General features: G+C 41.9%; 1 protein-coding gene across 6 annotated transcripts in view; it reads right to left on the minus strand.

The window, feature by feature from the left end:
- BCL2L13 (BCL2 like 13) overlaps positions 1-23800 on the minus strand; it is a 66755-nt gene that overhangs the window by 21468 nt on the left and 21487 nt on the right. For 2 of the 6 annotated variants that reach the window (XR_004480215.2, XM_004286267.4), the window contains exons 3-5: positions 8335-8442; positions 5915-6071; positions 1700-1769 (exon numbers count right to left, since the gene is read on the minus strand). Coding sequence is in view for 4 of the 6 variants with exons in the window: in XM_004286267.4 (XP_004286315.2) it covers positions 1700-1769; positions 5915-6071; positions 8335-8442 (335 nt within the window). In the remaining 2 variants the exon portion in view is untranslated. Of the gene's footprint in view, positions 1-1699; positions 1792-3148; positions 3234-5914; positions 6072-8334; positions 8443-23800 lie in introns of all 6 variants that reach the window. The other 4 variants (XM_033417398.2, XM_033417399.2, XR_007470276.1 and 1 more) reach the window with 4 other exon arrangements.

The following is a 23800-nucleotide window of genomic DNA, read 5'->3' on the forward strand; positions in this document are numbered from 1 at the left end:
GGGTGGAAAGAGGCATTTCAGTTTCCTATCATAATAAGCCAGGTTCTTTTTAGCCCTGAAGGACTTAGGAGAGTAATACTGGATTCATCAGAGCAAGTCATATTCTAATTGGCATGCTTCATTTACATGAGGTATTCAAGCCACAACCTTGGCAAGATGAGGGACTAAAATGAAGCAGGGAATGGGAAAAAAGGATGGGTGAAGAGGGAGAGTAAAGACTGGGGTTTACGCCAATTTTTTAGGATAAGCATAGGATGGGGGGCGGGGGGGGGGGAAGGCCGGGAGACATACGAGAGTTGATTGTGACAGTCCTAGACAAGGGTGACAGGAAAAGAACATAAAATAGGGGGAGAAGGCGAGTCATATTAGGTATCTAAATATTTGTTGTTTGATATACTAAGAAATATATCATAGCCAAGCTCATTGTTATTTATAAAACGAGAGGTTTGTTTGTTTTATTCCACGAAAGCGAATGAAACAGTCAGATATTTTAACAAATTTTTTTACAGCTAAGTAACATACTAAAACTCCGTAATAGTGACTATTTGGTAACAAGGTTCCATGTGTTAAATCTAACATAATAGCCACTGCTTACAGAGTGCTTACTATGGGTCCAGACACTGCACTAAAATCAGCACCGAACCACACATTATGTCACTCAGTTCTAATAAAACTTCTGAAGTTAGTAGTATCATCTCCACTTCACATATGTGAAAATTAAGACTTCCAGTGCTTAATTTACCTGTCCAAAGATATGCATCTAGTCAGTGGCAAAGCTGATACTGAAACAAGTCCGATTACAGGCCTAGGATGCTAATGATTATGCTCTAATGCCTCCAAAGCCTGTATTAAGGTGAGTAAAAATAATATACATCTATTAGGTACCTAAGGTCACAGTCTGGCTCACAGTAGTGACAATTCTGAGTAGAGGTGGCTATTTGTAAAAATAACTGTACTGCACTTTCTCATCCCTAGCACCACATCACTAAGGGCCAGACTTCCTCCTCAGTGAGCTGGACCACCCCATACCGCATCCCCTGAGACTCGCCCCGGCAAGGTGACAAGTGGGGGTAATACAGCCTGAGACAATGGATCAGCAGCATGGTTCAGTGGAAGAACACTGAGGCTGGAATCAAAAGATCTCAGCTCCAGTGCTGGTTCCAAAATGTACGAGTCAAGGGGTCTTAAGCAAGTACTTTAACTTTTTTTCCCCCTGATTATCACCTGATTAATCAAGGGGTCTTAAGCAAGTACTTTAACTTTTTTTTTTCCTGATTAATCACCTGACCTAACTGACTAGCTAACTAAACAACAAAACGAAAGTTAATAAAATTCATTCTGCCATCTCTGAGGGATGGCTGTAATGCTCAGATGGTACCCCTGTAAGAACCACAAGAAGCTGTGTCCCCAAAACATACTCACCTGTGAACAAATGACCACCTGGAGAGAAATGTCACATCTAAGGCAGAGAAATGAAGAGATCATGGGAAATTCAGGACAGATGGGAAGGCAGATGGCACAACTATGGAACATGTGGTTCTGCGCCAGCCTTAATCAGAAACACTGCATAACACAGCTGGATTTATGCATTAAACAACAAGCTCTAACAGTTTTCTCTTGTACGATGCTATCAATCCCTCCTGTACTTTATCACTAACACACTAAAATCTTGTAAGAGAAACGATAACTTGGTTTATACCTTATTCCAGCCGCTGGCATGAACTGTGGTCTCCACTGTACATTCCCGATATGCCTGATATGTCAATGGCCTGTAGAGATTTTTTTAAAAGTCTGTGTCACAAAGAAGGAAAATTCTAAATTTCCAGATAAATAAACATACAGTCACTACTTTGCTGTTGAACTTTTTGCTAAAGTAACACAGATTTGTCAACATATAGTTTTCTGTGAGACATGGCTTTTAACATTTGGTATGCGTTTTTCTTTAAGCGTTATCTACAGGCTGAGATTTATGCTACCAGCTTGGGAAAGCAGTTTACAACATAAAAAGAGAAAAATATAAAATAACAAATTTTTTACAATTGCTTGAAACTTATCCAACAAGGCTTCTATGTTGGAGATAAATATAAACACTTGGGTTATTAATACAGAATCAAGTAATAACAAATAACAAAAATTACGTCATTAATAAAATTGAAAGAACAAGTTAAACTTTTTTAACAAGTTAAAGGCAAAAAATGTAAAATATTTAAAAATTAAAGAGACACTGTCACTGGAAGACTTTTCAAACTGGCGACATAAGTTGGAATAAGCAAGGTCAATAAATGAGCTCTATTTTTAACCTGGAGTCTTGTGACACCCAACCCTGGGGCGAGGCTCTCCTTCTGATTATTCCTGTCACACAGACACGTTTACTGAGGGGATGGGCGTGAGTGCTGCATTCTCAGCGTGGGCCCACGTGCAAATTAACACCAACGACAAAGACACTCCGTAGCAACTTACACATGAAGGCACCAAGGCTCTCGGACAACAGATTAGTAAAGATTGACCTCCCCCCTCCCCCCACCGCCTTTTGTTGGCAAAGAATTAACATATATGTAAAAAAGGAGAGGCGTCTTGCTTTTATAGGATTTTAAAATCCATTCCAAAGGCATTTTCTGCTCTGACCACCCCGGGTCTGTGATCTCTTCAGCCCATGAATATTTAAGATTGATAACAGGTACACTTACTGGTAGCCTATTGCTATGTTTTATATTTTTATACATTTGTGTTTTATATTCTATTGCACACTAGGAAACTGAAGCTCCGAAAAGCTAAGAGACTGTCCCAAATCCACAGGGCTGCAAGCAGCAACAGAGGAATAGGAATTCACACCCAGTTAGTGCTGGCTCCAAGGGACACGCCGCTGCTCCTAGGATTTTGAAATGGGCCATGACACACTGATGCCCCATGTAGCCAAGGAGCATCTGGACCAGGGTAATGAGGTCCAATAATCCTCATTATTATTGAGGAACACACCAGACTGCAGAGACTCGCTAAAAATAAAGAACCTACGACATCTCACCAATAATTTTTATAATAAATACATGTTCCAACTATAATATTTTTAACACATTGAGTTAAATAAAATATATTTAAAATCTGTATTTAATATCTTTACGTGGCTGCTAGAAAATTTTTAATTACATACATGTGACCTGCATTTTATCTGCTGGACAGCGTGTGGCTCTAGATGTTTCAGGAAACAGTTCTGATGACACAGGTATAGTTCTTTTCTGTAAGTCAATATAACGTAACAGCATAGTGACATTGAAGGAGTTAAGATATGAGGGATGACCGTCTTAATAAGATGTTATGTGCGACCTTCCTGCTATCGCACTGCCATTAAAGTAAGCGTAGAACTGTTTGAAGGCCCGGGCGACACACTAGGTGGTTGTAACACAGGCCTGAAGCAGACACGCCACCGTCAAACCTGCCTGTTGCTCCCTGCAACTCTGCTTGCGTGCATCAGTCCCTTCATGGCCTTTCCTGAACTGCCTGCTGCGCTGTGCACCACGCCAGGCCTTACGCGGAGTCTATCAGGCTAAAGTACTTTAGCATCCTTCAGAATGAAACATGATTTGAAACATTATACGTACACACATATATGCACATAAAAGATGCAGCAGATTAAAACACTCAAAGGAAATCTTTTTTTTTTTTGCGGTACGCGGGCCTCTCACTGCTGTGGCCTCTCCCGTTGCGGAGCACAGGCTCCGGACGCGCAGGCTCAGCGGCCATGGCTCATGGGCCCAGCCACTCTGCGGCACGTGGGATCTTCCCAGACCAGGGCACGAACCCGCGTCCCCTGCATCGGCAGGCGGACTCTCAACCACTGCGCCACCAGGGAAGCCCTCAAAGGAAATCTTAAACGTAGAAAAATAAGTAGTTAAAAAATCAGCCCTATCTAATGAGCTACTTGAATTCAGCAAAGAAGAAAGGGGAGGGGAAAAACTTTTCTTTTCTTTTTTTTTTTTGGCTGCACTGTGCAGCTCACAGAATCTTAGATCCCCTGACCAGGGATCGAACCTGTGCCCTCGGCAGTGAAAATCTGGTGAAGTCCTAACCACTGGACTGCCAGGGAATTCCAGGGGAAAAACTTTTCAGATTGCTGGTGCTTGGCTGTATGAAGAGTTCAGGATTAGTTTCCCTACTTTAACAAAACTGTTTGGGGGAATAAGTAGTATTTTCCACCTTAAAAATACTGCCATCAACCTGTATAATACTTCTAGTTCATCATCAGTTATTTTCAGGATATTAATAACTTTTTGAAGTTGTTAAGTTTTGGGGGAAGACAAAACAAATATTCATCTGAGACTGTATTTTTTAAAATACAATTTACTTTGCAGTGAAAAGATCAATTTGTCCTGTATATCATGAAAAGGACTCCAAATACATATACTATCATACTGTTCTTCACATACATTGTACATATATAAAACTATAATGCTGTTCTTTGGAGAGCTCGTAATATCCCAGTAAAGTGGAAATGAACAGAGAAGCTAGGACAGAGGGAAATGACTTGACACAAATAGTCTGCATCGAAGCTGGAGACCACTTTTTGCCTTATGCTTCTCAGTTACTTTACTCCCAGTCCCAACTGCTTTTACAAGTTCTTTATGTTTGTATTGGCCGAAGCGTAGGCTCCTTCAAATCTAAGATGAAAGCTAAATATACAAACTCCATGCAAGTATGGCTGCTCTGGCTTAGCAGAGTGGAGCGGGCCTCACCTCCTCACAGCACTCTGAAAGCCACCGCTGCGCCTCCAGATTTCCTGTCTCAGTTTTACTTCCCCACACCCAGAATCTTCTCTCCACATTTATTTTTAAACTTTCTATGTATAAAGTTAAGAAAATCCAAATATGATTTTCATTTCACTGTTTCTTATGTATAGCTGGGATTTTTACATTTGCTCATGTCACCAAAATATGCGGAAACAAACTGAATCATCCTTAGACCCAAACTGCTTTCTCCTAACAAATGGTAACGTATAAGCTTTGCCTTTGTGGAAGTAAGGGATTACTTTACTACAACAGTAATCTGGCATCTGAATGTTGGCCTCTTGAGTGAAGGAACAGTCTTCACCTTGTTTTAGTCGTCAATCTTCATTAAAAAACATATTTTTAAATTCACACCAATCTGTTAATGATTCTCATAAAAGAATTAAGGGAAAAAAATTTTTAAGGTTTACAATAAATGACTTGGTTCTACTTAATATACTTTCATGATGAGCTTCTTGCCTTTGGCTTTAATAGCCAGCACGACAGCTAGGAAAGAAGTTTCCACAGTAGGAATGTGGCATCAGTTCCACAGGTAGGTGTGCAACCCGAAAGTGTAGCAACATCCGGGACACCCCAAATATGGACACAATGTCAATCCCACAGTACAATGAATAAAACCCCAGTCATTCCACTTACGCTGGTCACGAGGGAGTGCTGGTAAAAAGTGGTCAGCACAAGCGAAATAGCTTGTGTTTACAACCGGTGAAAGCATTTGTTGAAACCTGACAGCCCCACAAGTAAATACAAATGGTCAAATTCATGCTGGAACAATTAAATCACTGCTCAAAACGCAAACAGAGATGATTTGGGAAAGCAAAAAAAGAAAAAGTAGGGGCTTCCCTGGTGGCACAGTGGTTGAGAGTCCGCCTGCCGATGCAGGGGATACGGGTTTGTGCCCCGGTCCGGGGAGGTCCCGCGTGCCGTGGAGCGGCTGGGCCCGTGAGCTGTGGCCGCTGGGCCTGCGCGTCCGGAGCCTGTGCTCCGCAATGGGAGACGCCAGAACGGTGAGAGGCCCGCGTACCGAAAAAAACAAAAAAAAAAGAAAAAAGAAAAAGTGAAGACAAGTAAGTGAGAAAAGAAGTGACACTGTTCACCTAAAACGGAGGCTTAAGAGCGCAGAGGCCGTGGGGACTCACCGGCTGAGGAGCGTCTGCAAGGCCCCGAGCAGAGGCGCCCTCAGCTCCTGCGACGCCTTCTCCCCGAGGTGAGCCAAGCAGTCCTCTACGGAGCTGTCGGGGTTTGCGGGGCTGAACACGGGCGAAGTGTGGCGGTCGAAGCCTGTGCTGGCGAAGGCTGAAGACGACAGAAGGAAAACCCAAGTTAATGAGCAACGTCAGAAGCTGTGCTGTAAAAGCTCAGGGGGTTAAGATGCCAACTACCGGGAACTAGCTAATAGTTAGTTATAAGCCAGTTAAAAATGTCAGATAATCGTCATGGGATATTAATGTTTCCTTTAAAAGGCCTTCAATTTAGAGGTTTCTTTTTTTTAAGGAAAGATTTTTATGAAAAATCTTAGTTTCAAGAGAAGAAAAAGGCTCAACTGACATGGCAAAATACACAAACCAATTCTGTCTATCACCGCAGCCCCGCTCAGTCAGAGAATGGTAAGTGAGAGCAACGCCCAGCTCTATCACCCCTCAAGATCTCAAGATTTGTTTCTACCTTTACAAATGTGGCTCTTCTTAAACCAGATTCTAATCAGTTATTCCACCTTAGAGGACCTCATGACTTTCATTCCCTTTTAGAGTGAACTTCCAAACTCACAATCATGCACGTGGATATATTTTAAAAGTATACAAGCTGCCCACTCACACAGCCAGCTTCTCCTCTGCTTCCTCACTCACTCCCTGTTACACAGACGCAGCCCTGCTCTAACTGCAGGAAGGAGAGGCCAGATCATCCCTGGTCCAGGGTACAAATGGGGTGCAGGGCACAGACCTCCAGGAAAGCAGGTGGCTTGTACCCACTCCCAAGGGTTATCAATAACCTCCACAAAGCATTTATTGCATTAATGCAAAGCTTGCTCCTAGAAGGCTGCAAATTTCACTAGAGTTAAATATGTATTTCTTCAAGAAAGATATACATGGCTACAAAGTTCACAGATGCTGCACGGTCTGAGCAAGCCTGAGAACGCCCACTCTGATGCTAAGTCTTGGGGAATACAGGTTCGATGAGGAAGTGCATATAAGCCTTCGTTGCCATTTTCTTTTCTGCCTTTTGCCCATTTTGCCATGCAGTACTGTTATCAGAAATGGGCAAGGATTAAAACAGAATTATAACATTAATCAGTTAAAAATGTCAGTAGGGGCTTCCCTGGTGGCGCAGTGGTTGAGAGTCCGCCTGCCGATGCAGGGGACACGGGTTCGTGCCCCGGTCTGGGAGGATCCCACATGCCGCAGAGCGGCTGGGCCCGTGAGCCATGGCCGCTGAGCCTGCGCGTCCGGAGCCTGTGCTCCGCAACGGGAGAGGCCACAGCAGTGAGAGGCCCGCATACCGCAAAAAAAAAAAAAAAAAAAAAAAAAAAAATGTCAGTAAAGGAAAATAAAAGAGAACATTAACATTAGGTCTTGTTAATGTTCAAAAGGGAGCTGATTTATAAACACGATTTCTATTTTTTCTTGTTAAAAATTACTGGGCAGGGAATTCTTTGGCGGTCCAGTGGTTAGGACTCGGCACTTTCACTGCCGAGGGCCCGTGTTTGATCCCTGGTCGGGAACTAAGATCCAGCAAGCCACGTGGCATGGCCAAAAAAAAAGAAAAAAAAAAGAAAACAAAAAACCCAAAAATTAAAAATAAAAAAATAAAAATCACTGGGCAATACATATCTACACAAAAACTTGTACATGAATATTCACAGCATCATTATACGTAACAGCCAAAAAGTGGAATCCACCTAAACAGCCATCAGCTGATGAATGTGCTGCATCTACACAGTGGGGTATTATTCTTCATACAATGGGATGAAGTACCGATCTGTGCTACCACGTGGATGACCCTTGAAAATACTATGCTAAGTGAAAGAGCCGGTCACAAAACACCACCCAGTGTATGATTCCGTTTACGTGTAGACCCATAACAGGCAAATGCATGGAGACAGAAAGCAGACGGATTGGGGATGGAGACAGGGGGCTGGTGGGACTAAAAGTGGGAAGTTACTGTCAACGTATACAGTGTTTCTTTTGGCGGTGTTAAAAATGTTATCACTGCCACCACCATCTATAGCACATGAGAAATGAAAGCAGCATACTTACATTTCTCCCTTTAGTGTTATTAATATAAAGATATCAATCACACTGAACGGAAAGTAGTACCTTAACATGACTGGGTAGTCCATTACTTAACACCAGAAAAGGTTCCATCTACTCTGTTGGGTATAGTTTAGAAACTTATAAACAGATTCCCCCAGGAAAGAAAGAGGTACTTTCTAGTTTCACCCCTATAATACTATACCCATGAAGCTGTGTAATGTTGTGAACACTCCACTGTAAAAAAAAAAAAAAAAAAACACCACACCAAACAACCCGCTAATTAACTAGGAAAATAAGGATAAAGAGACCTTCACAAATTTCTTTGTCCAGGGATTTTAGCTCTTCTTCAATTTCAGTTTTAACTTTTAATAAAACTTCTTGATCCAGAGATTGTGAAGCTATATCCTGTTGAACCCCTGAAACCAATAAGAAAGGTTACTAGTGAAAGAGAGGGAAAGAAAACATTAGAATATGGGTAGGATTTTAAGCATTAAGTCAGAAAATACAAAATCAAAACTCATGATCTTGACTAGGGGCTAGGAGATAACATAAAGATGAGGAAGCTGAGGCCTGGGTAGGTTGTCCCATGACTATGGAGGGGCTGTGACTGGAATTCAGGCCAGTGTGAGTACAGAGCCACTGATGCAGCCTGTGTCCTCCTCCTCATCTGGCTGGGCTGCTAGGAAGGAAACAGTTCAGAAACAGTTTTGACATAACAGGAAAGGAAACCTAAAAGGCTGTCTAGATCAGTGATAATGTCTCCTGAAAATGACATTCACGGCCCCTTACCTTCACATCTTCTTGCAAACTGCAGCTCAAGAGAGAAGGCCCATTATCATCAAAAGATTTATATCCTCCAAATTAAGAAAACCATGAATATACCAAAAGTATGGGGCACAAGCTATTCTCATGCAGTAAAAGGAAAAGTAAGGTCCTGGTCTGTAGCACAGAATGGAGAACAAAGAGGAAGACTCCAAAGGAGAAAAATAAACCAGATGCTGAACAATTTACTCATTTTTCCTGCCCCAGATATTTGGGGCAGAGTGTCATCATTTCATCTGAAACCCTGAATCCAACCATGATAGCTCACTCCTCCCATTCAGAATATATTTATTTTATATATTCCCAGTACTTTTACAGTTGTTTGTATCACTGCCAAGTTTTCTAAACAGAGGTTTTAGGCTTTAATATGCTTTCATCCTTTGCAAACAAAAAATTCTGAATTCAAAGATGAGCTTACTAATTTAATTTAGGTCAAGAAACTTATAGCATCTGTAAGTCTTTAAAATTCATTTGAAAACTAAAAGGTTAATAAACATTTCTATATCTCACAGATTATCTGATTAGATTTCAACTTTCAAAGTTGACCAAAATAATTTTCCTTCAGGCTACATAAAACACTTTCCTTCTGAGCTGAGACTAACTAAAATAAAACTCAGACCCTCAAAAGGATTTTTTGTGGAAAATATAAAATTCCTTAGGTATTTCTAGTTGAAATGCAACAGAAAGGATCCCCTCAATGTCATGGTTAATATATATTTTATTTAATGACATTTCATTTAACATTTCTGCCTACATATATATATATATATATAAAATATATCTTAGTTGAAACTATATACATAAAAATTTTAAAACATTACCTAAAACAATATGCTACTAAACAACCAGTGGGTCACTGAAGAAATCAAAACGGAAATTAAAAAATACCTGTAGACAAACGGAGACAGAAACACAAGAATCCCAAATCCATGGGACGCAGCAAAAGCAGTTCTAAGAGGGCAGCTTGTAACAACACAAGCCTACCTCAGGAAACAAGCAAAATCTCAAATAACCAAACTAACTTTACACCTAAAAGAACTACAAAAAGAAGAACAAATGAAGTGCAAAGTTAGAAGAAAAGAAATCATAAAGATCAGAGCAGAAATAAATGAAACAGAGGCTAAACTCAGAAAAGATCAATGAAACTAAGAGCTGGTTATTTGAAAAGATAAACAAAATTGATAAACCTTTAGCCAGACTCATGAAGAAAAAAAGAGAGGACCCAAGTAAAATAAAAAGTGAAAGAGGAGAAGATACAATCCACACCACAGAAACACAAAGGATTATAAGAAACTACTATAAACAACTGTACACCAATAAAATGGACAACCTAGAAGAAATAGATAAATTCCTTGAAACATGCAATCTCCCAAGACTGAATCAGGAAGAAAAAGAAAATATGAATAAACCCACTGCCAGTAATAAAATTGAATCAGTAATTAAAAACCTCTCCCAGGGCTTCCCTGGTGGCGCAGTGGTTGAGAGTCCGCCTGCCAATGCAGGGGACACAGGTTTGAGCTGTGGTCTGGGAAGTTCCCACATGCCGCGGAGCCACTAAGCCCGTGCGCCACAACTACTGAGCCCGCGACGTGCCACAACTACTAAAGCCTGTGTGCCTAGAGCCCGTGCTCTGCAACAAGAGAAGCCACCGTAATGATAAGCCCGCGCACCGCAACGAAGAGTAGCCCCTGTTCGCTGCAACTAGAGAAAGCCCACACGCAGTAACAAAGACCCAATGCAGCCAAAAATAAATAATTAAAAAAAAAAAAAAAAAAGAATCTGCCTTCCAATGAAGGGGACAAGGGTTTGATCCCTGGTCAGGGAACTAAGATCCCGCATGACACCAGGCAACTAAGCCCAAGTGCCACAATTACAGAGAAGCCCATGAACTGCAAAGAAAGATCCCGCATGCTGCAACTAAGACCTGACACAGTCAAAAATAAATTTTAAAAAAACACACAATCTTACGCAAAATTTGAAGACAAAATGTATCCTATGAATAAGGTAATCTTTGTAAATTCTCAAAAAGCATAAACATCTATCTTTACATATAGGCTTTGTTTTTCCAATTTTTTTTTTTACTGTGGTAAAATACATCTAACAAAATTTACCATCTTAACCATTTTTAAGTGTACAGCTCAGTAGTATTAAATACATTCATAATGTTGTGCTACCATCCATCTCCAGAACTCTTTTCATTTCGTAAAACTGAAGCTCTACACCCACTACACAGTAACTGTCCACTACCTCTTCTCCTCAGCCCTTGGCAAACGCCATTCTACTTCTCTCTCAATTCTGACTACTCTAAGTACTCTATGCAAGTGGAATCATACAACATTTGTCTTTCAGGAACTGGCTTATTTCACTTCCAGACTTGTAATAAATCTCAAGTACTGCTTATAATTAGAACAGGTTTTCCTTTTAAAAGTAATCTGTAGTTTAGACGGCTCTACAACTTCACCGATTAATATCATTACACTAGGTAAAGTGACTTCCAGAATATACGTAACATTATTAAAACAAGGCAAACACAGACTGGGAAATTATTTGGGGTCAATCTTATTTCTTTCACTGAAATTCTCTCTCTCCATCTGGCTTCCTGGAAGGCGTCTCAGTAAAGGGGAAGGTAAGCTTTGAGGCCAAGCATTCCAGCTCATTACACGTGACTTTAGGCAACGAAAATAATCTTCCTGAACCTCTCCTCTTACGTAAACAGGAAAATAATACCTACCACAAAGAGAAGCTGTCAAGGGCAGTGAGATAAATTAGTTAAGCTCCACCACATCAAAAATGCTCAAAAGATAGTGGCTCCCACCCACCAATCCTTTTGACTCTCTAAAATGGGTTGTTACCATTGCACAGTGATCTTTCCCCAAACCTTGTCCCTGTGAACAGAATCAGCTTATCATAGATTTCTAATCAATGATGCTTATACAGAATCTGCTTTAAGTACTCTAACAGTCTGGACCAGCAGAAACAACCTTCTGACAGTTTAGATAATGCTAAGTGACATAAAGTGTCTGTCATAACACCAACAGTTACTCTCACTCTTCAATTGCTGCAAGAGAGAATGGCTTAATATCAATTGATCTAAAACTAAAATACAGAAACTTCCCTGGTGGTCCAGTGGTTAACAATCGTCTTGCAATGCAGGGGACACCGGTTCGATCCCTGGTCGGGGAACTAAGATCCCACATGCCGCAGGGCAACTAAGCCCACATGCTGCAACTACTGAGTCCACGTACCACAACTAGAGAGAAGCCCGCGCACCACAACAAGGAGCCTGCATGCTGCAACTAAGACCCGATGCAACCAATAAATTAAAAAAATAAAACTAAAATATATATTTTTCCTGAACACATGTCCAACAGAGTTTCATTAATTTATATTAAAAAACACAGAAGGAAAGTTAATTTTTTAAATATAAGGGTACATTTCACAATAAATTCATCTGGGAAGTTTTACCAGGAAGGTACAGTTCTGAGTACCAGAAGGTCCCTGGTTTTCCAAATTTCCAGCAGCTGTGACTGCCTCAAAGAGACTTGCCTTCAAACTTTTTCCAGGCTCAAATATTTTCTGGCATGCTCAACAATGGAAGAATTTTGATCAGTCACTGCCATGAGCTACAGTGAACACAGTACTTTTAAGACAAACCCTTCTCTTACCTACCTGATCCTCCTTCACATGCACTTCCACAGCAGAAGCAGGGTGAGCACCATGCTGAAGAGCTTGGGTTAGCCTTTTAAGTTCTGCAAAAACATCTCAAACTCAACATCGGCCAGCTTGCTTCTGACCTGTCCTTAATCAGAAATACAGAACTCCTGAATATTTCAGACTCTTTCCAGGGAATACAACCTGCTGGATGAACCTTTTTATACGGCTTCCTGACAAGAGAAGTAGTCCCTCCATTCCTTGCATTCTAGATTTTATACTCAAATTAAGCTGGATCATCAGAAAAATCCCCAGATAATATTACCTATTTGTTATAACTGAGCTGCACTTTGGTGCCATTTCCTTAGCTTTTATCCACAATTACATTAAGAAAGTGTCTTGAAATGTAATACAGTATTTGATATTGACATTTTCTACTGCATTTCTCTGTGCCTTATGTAATAAAGCTCTAAGTGAAAAAACAATTCTCTTAAAGAATAACATTCCACTTTAAAGAAAATAGTATAGCTTCTGGTTATGGGAAAAAAATCCTGGGAACTAAATGCAATAGTCCCCTTTGTGGTTTCAGTTACCCGCAATCAGCCACAGCTGGAAAATACTGAATAGTAAATTCTAGAAATAAAATTCGTTATTTTTATATTACACACCATTCTGATTAGTGTCGTGAAATCTGGTGGGGTCCTGCTCCATCCCACCTGAGACCTGAAACACACCCAGCATATCCAGACTGTATACACTATCCGCCCATTATTATAGGAAAACACCAGTACACACAGGGTTTGGTACTAACCGGCACCGTTCCAGGCATCCCCTGAGAATCTTGGACCATATTCCCCATGGAGGAGGACCTACTGTATACCTTCACTTATTTTTGGCTTTGCCTCAGAACCAAATTCACTGCTCAATGCTAGGATTACTGTATAGGACCCTATAGACTACATATCTATGATCTATTATTCCCACTATGGAAATGTAGAGTCTTCCTATTCTGACTTGATTGGAATTTATTTATTTATTCCCATTATGTATTAATTATAAGGCACATTAAATGATATATGGTAAGAAATTTTTAAAAATTAATTCCTCTTCCCACCCAGTATGAACTCACTGCCAATTTCTTCACTAACCAAAAAAGACATTTTTACCTAACCTGGACTGCTCTTCCTTTTCCTGATTATTTAATTCTGTCCACCCTGCAAGGACCAATTTTTTAAAATTAATTAATTAATATATTTATTTATGGCTGTGGTTGGGTCTTTGTCACTGCGCAGGGGCTTTCTCCAGTTGCGGCAAGTGGGGGCTCCTCTTTGTTGCGGAGCACGGGCTCTAGGCGTGCGGGCTCGGTAGTTGTAGCTCGCGGGCTCTAGAACGCAGGCTCAGTAGTTGTGGCGCATGGGATTAGTTGCTCTGTGGCACGTGGGATCTTCCCGGACCAGGGCTCGAACCCATATACCCTGCAGTGGCAGGCGGATTCCCAACCACTGAACCACCAGGGAAGTCCCAATTTTTTTTGGCTTCGCCAGGCGGCTTGCAGGATCTTAGTTCCCCTCCCAGGGATTGAACCCGGGCCCTCGGCAGTGAAAGTGCCGAGTCCTAACCACTGGACCGCCAGAGAATTCCCTGCAAGGAGCAATTTAAGTCTCTCTACTTTTCCACAGTAACTTCACTGACTACTTATGTATCACTGATGTTTGAACATGTATATCATTTAATCTGTGCCACATACTTTAACACTTAAATATATACTGTCTTATACCATTCAATGATATTATAGTTTATTATCATTAATCTGACCTGATTACAAACTACAAAATATTTGAGGTAGTCCCTTTGTCCTAGACTTGGGTCAAGTAAGGACTAAAAAAGTACACGAATACTTGATAGCAATAGCTTTCACTGTCACTGTGATGAAGACTCAAAGCATTACGATGTATAACACAACAACTCTGCTGGAAAGAAAGGACACAAGAAAAAGACAAAAAAAAAGTTATAAATAGATTCAGAGGAATTAAAAAAAGTTATCAGTATATTCTGAGGCTACCTCAAATGACAAAAGTTAAAAGAAATAAAGAAAATGAGTAGTCATTTTATGTAAGAGAGTAAGAATACAGAACAACTACCTACACAGGACGGTAATGAGAACATTTATTTATGGTGATGGATTGTGATGGAGAACACTGAGGAGGAGGAATGGAAAGAATAAGACCTCAACCGCCATCTCCAAGCTTATGAGAGTTTTCAGAAATGACTTGCCCAAGCTCAAATAAATTATACAGAAAGAAGATTAGAAAGTAGATATTCTGATAAGTAAAATTATTACTGAATTCAAAAACATACAATTACAATTTTTGAAGTACAATGAATGAAAAATAAGGAATATATGAATGTTTTATCTGCCATCTGCCCCTTTCAGGAAAATCTGCACACCTAAGACACATACACACCTTCATACCCATCACAGCACCACCAACACCAACACCAGGCCGCAAAGTAAATGACAGGAATGTCTTGGTTACCGCATGCCTCATCCTGCCCGATTAAAGAAAAGCAGCTGATTAAAGGCGTACCTATTCTCATGAGACTAATGTGATGCTAATTACACACGACAAGTTGTCATACTTGATAATAAGCCATGTGGAAAACCTAAACCAGAAAAAGTCTACTGCTGTCAGGATACAAAAGGCTATTTCTTTAATAACCAATGACACAGACAGATTCACTGCTTTTCATTCAACCAGCCCCCACCCCACCCTGATTTTCAAAAGCACAGAGCTATGCAGTAGCACCAATGCAGCATAAATCCTGCACTATAAACCCAGAAAAATATCTCAAAGATAAACAGACTTTAGTACACTAAATCCCACCCACCTCCGTGTCAAAGGAAGGGTCAGGTGAGTCAGCAATCATCATACTCCAGCCCTGAAATGCACTCAAAACGAATATCAGACCAACAAGCTGAGAACAGCTCTATGTATGGCCTAGACCTTCCAGAGCAAATGCTTTCTAAATCTATGGTTCCCCAAACTGGGGCACATTAAAATTACTGAGAGAATATTAAATAATAATGAAGTAATAATTAAAGATACAGATTCCCAGGACCCAGTATGGAGCATCTGGTTCAGTAGGTCTGGGGCAGGGCTCCATAATCTTTGTTTTATTAAGTGTTCAGGCAATTAGACTTGACAAATACTGCTCTTGACAACCCAAATAATTATAAGTAAATAATTATAATCAAATTATAATCAAATCAGATTATAATCAAACATCTACTGAATAGTACAGACAACACAGTTCAATTATTCATTCAACAGAAAAAACAAATACTCCAAATGATACCATACTGGACGAGTAAGAAACCAGATTTTTAAGAAACAAATTCTACACTTCCCCAGTGGTGCAGTGATTGGGAGTCTGCCTGCCAATGCAGGGGACACGGGTTTGAGCCCTAGTCTGGAAAGATCCCACATACCACAGAGCAACTAAGCCCGCACGCCACAACTACTGAGCCCGCGTGCTGCAACTGCTGAAGCCCACGTGCCCAGAGCCCATGCTCCACAACAAGAGAAGCCACCGCAATGAAGAGTAGCCCCTGCTTGCCACAACTAGAGAAAGCTCACGCACAGCAACGAAGACCCAACACAGCTAAAAAAGAAAAAAAAAAAAAAAAGAAACAACGAAATTCCAAAATAGTCAATCATAACAGTAGTTTTCAGGCTCCAGTGTTACCACATCCCCAGCTATCCTGCAGATTAGGGGAGAGATTTGAGGAAGGACGGATCTAAAGAGAAGAATGCAAAGAAAATCCAACGAGCACCCACTCAAACTCTGGGTTCATAGTAGTCAGGATCAAACATCTCCTGTTCCTGATAGAAAGAATGTAAAACAATTAAACAGTACACATCTCTGGAAATAATGAATTGTGAACCACTATTGGGATCGGGTTATGAGAACCTGTCTTGAAAAATTGATTTGAGATGGTGATACTCCCCAAAGTGATCTACAGATCCAATGTAATCCCTACCAAAACTTCCAACTGCAGGGCTTCCCTGGTGGCGCAACGGTTAAGAATCCGCCTGCCGATGCAGGGGACACAGGTTCGAGCCCTGGTCCGGGAAGATCCCACATGTCGCAGAGCAGCTAAGCCCGTGCGCCACAGCTACTGAGCCAGAACTCTAGAGCCCACGAGCCACAACTACTGAAGCCCATGCACCCTAGAGTCCGTGCTCCACAAGAGAAGCCACCACAATGAGAAGCCCGTGCACTGCAACGAAAGTAGCCCCCGCTCACTGCAACTACAGAAAGCCGCACACAGCAATGAAGAACCAACACAGCCAAAAATAAATAAAATAAATTTATTTTAAAAAAAAAGGATGTTCAACATCATTAGCTACTAGGGAAATGCAAATTAAACCCACAATGAGGTGCCACTGCACACCACCAGTATAGCTATAATAAAAAAACATGGACAATAGCAAGTTTGGCAAAGATGAAGAGAAACTGGAACCCTCATACACTGCTGGCGGGAATGGTACAGCCACTTTAGAAGACAGCTTGGTAGTTTCTTACAAAGCTAAACATACTCTTACCACACAATCTAGCAATCATGTTCCTCGATATTGCCCAAATGAGTTGAAAACTTATATCTACATAAAAACCTGCACATGAATGTTTATAACAGCTTTACATATAATTGCCAAAACTTGGAAGTAACCAAGATGTTCTTCAATAGGAGACTGGATAAAAAAACTATGGTACATCCACACAATGATATATTATTCAGCAATAAAAAGAAATGAGCAACCACAGTGAGATACCACTTCACACCCATTAGGATGACTGTTACAAAAAGAGCAGGAAACAACAAGCACTGGTGAGGGTGTGGAGTAACTGGAACCCCCGTGCATTGCTGACTGGAATGTAAAATGATGCAGCTACTGTGGGAAAAAAGGATGGCACGTCCTCAAAAAAATTAAACATAGAATGACCCACCAATTCTACACCTGGGTATATGCCCAAAAGAACTGAAAGCAGAGACTCAAACAGATTATTTGTACAGAAATGTTTATAACAGCATTGTTCACAATAGTCGACAGGTAGAAATAATCCAATATCCATCAGTAGACAAACAGATAAACAAAATGTGCTTATGCATACAATGTAGTATGATTCAGCATTAAGAAGGAGTAAAATTCTGAAACAGGCTACAACATGGATGAACCTTAAAGACATTATACTAAGCAAAATAAGCCAGACGCAAAAGAACAAATATTGTGCAATTCCACTCAAATGAGATTCACAGAGACAGAAAGCAGAATAGTGTTTGCCTAGGGAGGGAGAGGAGGGGAGAATGGGGGTTAGTGCCTAACGGCTGAACGAATAACAAGCCAGCATCACGACATGTATTTGACAGTCACATTACTAATTAACAGACATGAACTTACTCTCCTTCCTAACCTAAGAAATGTCTTACTAAATCCCTATTAATGACTACAACATCAAGGTGCTCTATATTAAAAGATGCAAAGTTGAACATAACAAGTTACCATCTGGCATCATATATGCAAGTCAACAGGACTTCTACTAGTCAGAATATATAATCTTGAACATATTCAACAAACTAACACAGTCTGGAAGAGCTGACAACTTCTGGAAAAGTTCAGAGTTAACTATTTATGGAAAAGTACGTACCCAGCACATGACTCACTTAGGAAAAAATGAAAGACATTTAACGTGACAGAAATCTTGAGTCACGAATAGGGTCACATCCTTTAGCCTCTTCTTTTCACACCTGTTGCTTCATGAATTTGAAACCAAACCCTAACCACATTGCACCAATGCATGCTACAGCAGGCCCTATTTATAACAGCATGGCATAGAAGGGAGTTCTATATCACATTTTAGATAACAAATCGGACAGCAAAGCAGCAAAGACAGCAAGTAGAACCTAATTTTTCCTTCTAAGAAGTTAGCATACACATTTGTATTTATGTATTGACGTAATACTCTGTACTTAGGCTTAAGGAAACAATACAAGGATAACAACCAAATTTCAAAAACAAAACAAAAACGTCAAAGCAGGTAAACTCCTCAGATCCTACAATGTTCAGGTAGAAAAAAATTCTATGCTCAAGCAGGGGGGAAAAAGTTGATCAACACAGGTTTATGTAATTGCTTAAGGTCCTCACAAACTTAATAAACCACAGGGGTTGAAAAGGCCTGGTTTTTTGTGAGCATGAAATCTGTTACAGTTAAGAAATATCATAAATAAGTGGAATTTGGGTAGATGGGGAAGTACTTTATGTATTAGGGTGACCAACTCACCCAGTTTGCCCAGGATTTTCCCAGTTTTACTCACTCCTGGGCAAACTGGACAGCTGGTCACCCTGATGTATAAATATGGGAGATATGTTAATTAGGACAGGGTAGTCTATGCGGCAGTGATAAATAAAGCCAGCAATTTCAGCAACTTAACCCAAAGGTCCCATCTCTCCCTTGTGCTCCATATCTAACCCGGGAAATTGGAGGCAAGGAAACTGTCAGGCAGTCACTCAGCAATCCTGCCTGATGGTGGTCCTGCCCTACTACAGCTATGCCCTTAGGAACGTACATCCCCCTTAAATCCACAAGGCAAGGGAAAAAAAACGGGGAGGAGGCATACTGGCTCTTAAATGTCACAGCCTACAAGTGCCACAAACCCCATGCACTCACATTTCACTGGCTAGGACTAGTCGTATGGTCCTGCCTAAATGCAGTTTCCCAGGGGCCCGGGAAGGAGACAAGAACAGACAGGGGAAGCAGCAGGAACCACTACCAGAGAAGTCTACTATTCTAGAGCAGCTCAGCTCAAGGGGAAAAATACAGATAGGAATAAGCATAGCTTGTTTACAGTCCAAGGCAATGACAGACATGAGACACAACAGGTAATAGGATCAGGAAAACCAGCGGAAGTCTCTTCTGTAGAACAGCCTGAGGGAAAAGGGAGGAACTGTGGGTTCTCCATGTAAGAGGCAATATGAGGAAGCTCAGTCTGCTTGTAGCATGCAAAATACATGACGGAGAAAACATGAAATGAAGAAGAAAAATCAGGAGACATCTGCAATACTTTGAGGCAGGACCTGAAGGATAATGGGAGAATCGTCACAAAATTGAAACAGCTGATAACAGTCGACAAATAGGGAAGGAAGCAGAGATAAGAGTTAAAGGATGACCCCTGTGCTTCAAGCCTGGATAGCAGGTGGTACCCTTAACAAATCACTGTAAGAACAGGGGCTAGCTTAGAGAGGAAGATAAAAAACTGAGTTCTAGACCTGTGTGTCTAATAATATTACAGCCACTAGCCACATGCAGCTTTTTAAGTTTAAATAAAAATTAAATAAAATTAGGGCTTCCCTGGTGGCGCAGTGGTTTAGAATCCGCCTGCCAATGCAGGGGACACGGGTTCAAGCCCTGGTCTGGGAAGATCCCACATGCCACTGAGCAACTAAGCCTGTGCACCACAACTACTGAGCCTGCACTCTAGAGCCCGTGCTCCACAACAAGCGAAGCCACCACAATGAGAAGCCTGCGCACCGCATCGAAGAGTAGTCCCCACTCTCTACAACTAGAGAAAGCCCACGCGCAGCAACGAAGACCCAACACAGCCAATAAGTAAATATTTTTTTAAAAATTAAATAAAATTAAAAATTCCGTTTCTCAGTTGCACTAGTCATATTTCAAGTATTCACATGTGACTTGTGACTGTAATACTGAAAAGAGCAGATACAGAACATTTTCATCACTGCATAAAGTTCTATTAAATAGTGTTTTTCTAGACCTATCAGGCTATAACTAGCAGGGGAAGGTTATAGAAACGTAAATGAAGCTAGAACTGGAAAGAAAATCTACAGGCTGACAGATTGCCTTCTACCAGCAAACACTGGTGAACCACCTAAATACCCTACAGTAGGAGACCGTAGATATCTATTTATTGATGTGGACAGATATTCAAGTCTATTGTTAATTTTTTAAATGTTACAAAATGGCATGTACATGATCTCAGTTTTGTAAACCATAAATTCAAGTTTATATGTATCTATAAAAATGGGAAAATGTTAATATTTCATTATTTCAGTTACTGGATTATAGGATTTTTTTCTTTCACTTTTTTACCTTTCTGAATACTTTCAAATACACATATATAACTTATACAATTAAAAAGAATTATTTTAGTAAAAAAAGAAATATGATTAAAGGAAACGGATTTGGGCTTAATATAAAAAAAGAACAGGGACTTCCCTGGTGGTGCAGTGGTTAAGAACCCGCCTGCCAATGCAGGGGGCACGGGTTCGATCCCTGGTCCAGGAAGATCCCACATGCCACGGAGCACCTAAGCCTGTGTGCCACAACTACTAAGCCCATGTGCCACAACTACTGACGCCCGCGTGCCTAGAGCCCACACTCCGCGACAAGAGAAGCCACCGCAATGAGACGCCTGCGCACCGCAACCAAGAGTAGCCACCGCTCGCTTCAACCAGAGAAAGCCCGTGCACAGCAACGAAGACCCAACGCAGCCAAAAATAAAAGAACAAAAACACAGCATTTAGTTTTGTGCATAAATAGACGGAGCTCCTCAATAATGAGAAGAACAATGTTCCTTCTGCACTGTCATTGGGGGTTAGCAAATTAGGGCCCATCAGCCAAACCTGCCCCCTGCATATTTTTACACAGCCCACAAACTAAGAATGGTTTTTACGTCTTTACATGCCTGAAAAAAAGGCAAGATTAGTACTTCGTGACATGTAAAAATCACAGGAAATTCCGTGCCCGAAAATAAAGCGTAACTGAGCCACGCTCACCCAGCCGTGCATTCCCCACGCAGCTCCAGCGACAGTGGAGACGAGCCGTCCACAAAGCCCACGCAGCAGGGACACGGCAGGGGCACAAGGGCACTGTCGCACCCCCAGCCTCACTGCACCTGTGCACGAGCACATGCCAACACAAGAACAGAGCTGGACTTGGGACGTCGCGCTCCTCAGACACAGGGGAGCACAGATCATCCTGTCACCACACGAGACGGCACAGTCCTGGGTGGCCTGACTGTGCGAAGGAGCACGACGTGCGCCACTGTTGCCAGGCTGAAGGCGCTCATCACCGGATTCCCGACTCTGGACAGTCCATCAGAAAAATCAGAAAATTTTAAATGGAACGCCTCATCACAAATTTCCTTGTGAAATAAGCAGCGAAAACGAGGCCACAACCAAAGTCCCTAAGGGGCTCCACTGTTAGCCAAGGAAGGAACGTGTGTTTGACTGCAGCAGCTGAAGGAATGTGTCCAGAAAAAACAAAAGTTGAATACTATTCGTCTTTTGAAGAGAACAGCTGCTCCGTGAGTTCAGGACACTGAGAACAACATCAACAATTAACTGAACTACAAGGCGACGACTCTGAGGGGCCTTCCTCGGCCCCGACAGATGGCTGAGGCTCAGCGGTCACCTGTTCTAGGGGCAGCGCCGCGCCGGAACCGACTCAAGAGCCGCCACAGCCTGCAGAGAGCAACCACGCACGGGACGCCCGCAAAGAAGCCGTGGAGACGCAGATTCACCACACCCCGGAGCGGAACCCGCCAAGCTGTGTTACTGATAGTGGCAAAACTGTGTGGAGCAGAAAAAGACGAATTTACAAGGACTGAAAATGCAAGGTATTTAACACCTATGCTCATTCACTGTATTCCTCAGTAGGTACTCTGGAAAATATTTAAATCCATCCTGTATAATGAACCAGGAGTTTCAACAGTGAACTTCACTCGCTGTCATGGACTTAATCATTAGCTTCATGAATTTTGGTCAGAAGTCTAAGCTGGATATCCTGACATACCCTATCACATAGCAGTTCAATGTCTAAAGAGTGGTAGCATTTCACTGCAATTTTTTGAGCTCAAAAGTGACACCAAGGTTTTTCTGAGGAAGAAGAACCACCCTCAACCACTATTATCAAATGATGAGTAGCTTTGGAAACTAGCTTTCACTGCAGACTTGAAAATGTTTCTTAATGAACTAAAGCTAAAATCACAAGGCCTGCTGTTTGCCAACCCTGCCCTGGACAATGTCCCTAAGAGTCAATGGCACCCCCATGGACTGAGAAGGCCATCCTACCCAGGGACACGCTGACTCCTGGGTCCACTGTTCCCTGGTGTGGGAGTTCATGTCACACAGGTAACAACCAGGAACCTATCCTTACCTTTAGCTACCACAGCCCATGAGACGGCAGCCCTAGATCAGGTTAGTCTAAATGCCCTTGTGTGGGGTACAAGAGACTGGTCTTGGCCTACATCCTGGATGAAGAGGGAGGAGGACGTGTGGCTACCAATACCTCCTGCTGAGTTGGATTATTACTACTGGTTAGGTGGAGCAATCCACACATGCTAAGGAAGAAAAATAAGTGATTATCTGAAAAAAGTCCTGCTAGTCCCTGTGGGACTTACTCGCTTGGCTGAATCTGGGGTCCCGAGGTAGATGGCTGGGGTCAACACTGCAGAAGTATTCTCTCCATTACGCTCATTTGGGTTCTGTGGATGATAACCTTAATCAGGTGTTACATGAAACAAATGAATGGATTTCACTGCATGTAATCTGAGGGGTGGATGGCTGGGAGCGGCAGCCTGCTGTGAGCCCCAAGCATCCCTGTACGGCCTTGCTGAGCATGGCAAACTGAAGGCCTGACTGCCCTCTGACCGAGCCCTCTCCACAGCTGGCAGTGAAGGCAATCAGGCAGCTCCAACGACCACGTGACTGCTCACTCCTCGGCAAAGGGAACTTGACTTGCTTACTGTCTGCTGCAGAAGGTGCTGAGCCCTCAGGACCGGGTTCCTCAGCTGCACCACGACTCCTGCTTGCAAGGCCACCACGTGGGCTCATGGCATTGCCCTATGGTCCTTGAGGGCAGGGGAACCACGGCCGCCACAGTAGCACTCCTGCTGTTTGCTGGGCTAGAGTATTAAACTGTCTGGCTCTAATCCACTGAGTCCCGATGTCTACTCTGGGCACCTACGGAATTAGGAGGTTGAAGTATAAAAACCACATATGTTTCATAAAATTAATTCCCAGAATCTTTCTCCCAAGCTGAAATATTGAAGACATAATCCCTGCCTCAGGGGACCTAACCGTTTACGGAGTAAACACTATCAACACAGCTACTCAGCTGGACGCCCAGCAAATCTATTATGATGGATGCTCACTGAGGCTAAACACCTGAGTCTTAAAACAACAGAATCCAGCATTCTCAGAAGTTACAGTTAGTTCTTAA

The sequence above is a fragment of the Orcinus orca genome, chromosome 11 (assembly GCF_937001465.1).
Source record: "Orcinus orca chromosome 11, mOrcOrc1.1, whole genome shotgun sequence".
Classification (NCBI taxonomy): domain Eukaryota; kingdom Metazoa; phylum Chordata; class Mammalia; order Artiodactyla; family Delphinidae; genus Orcinus; species Orcinus orca.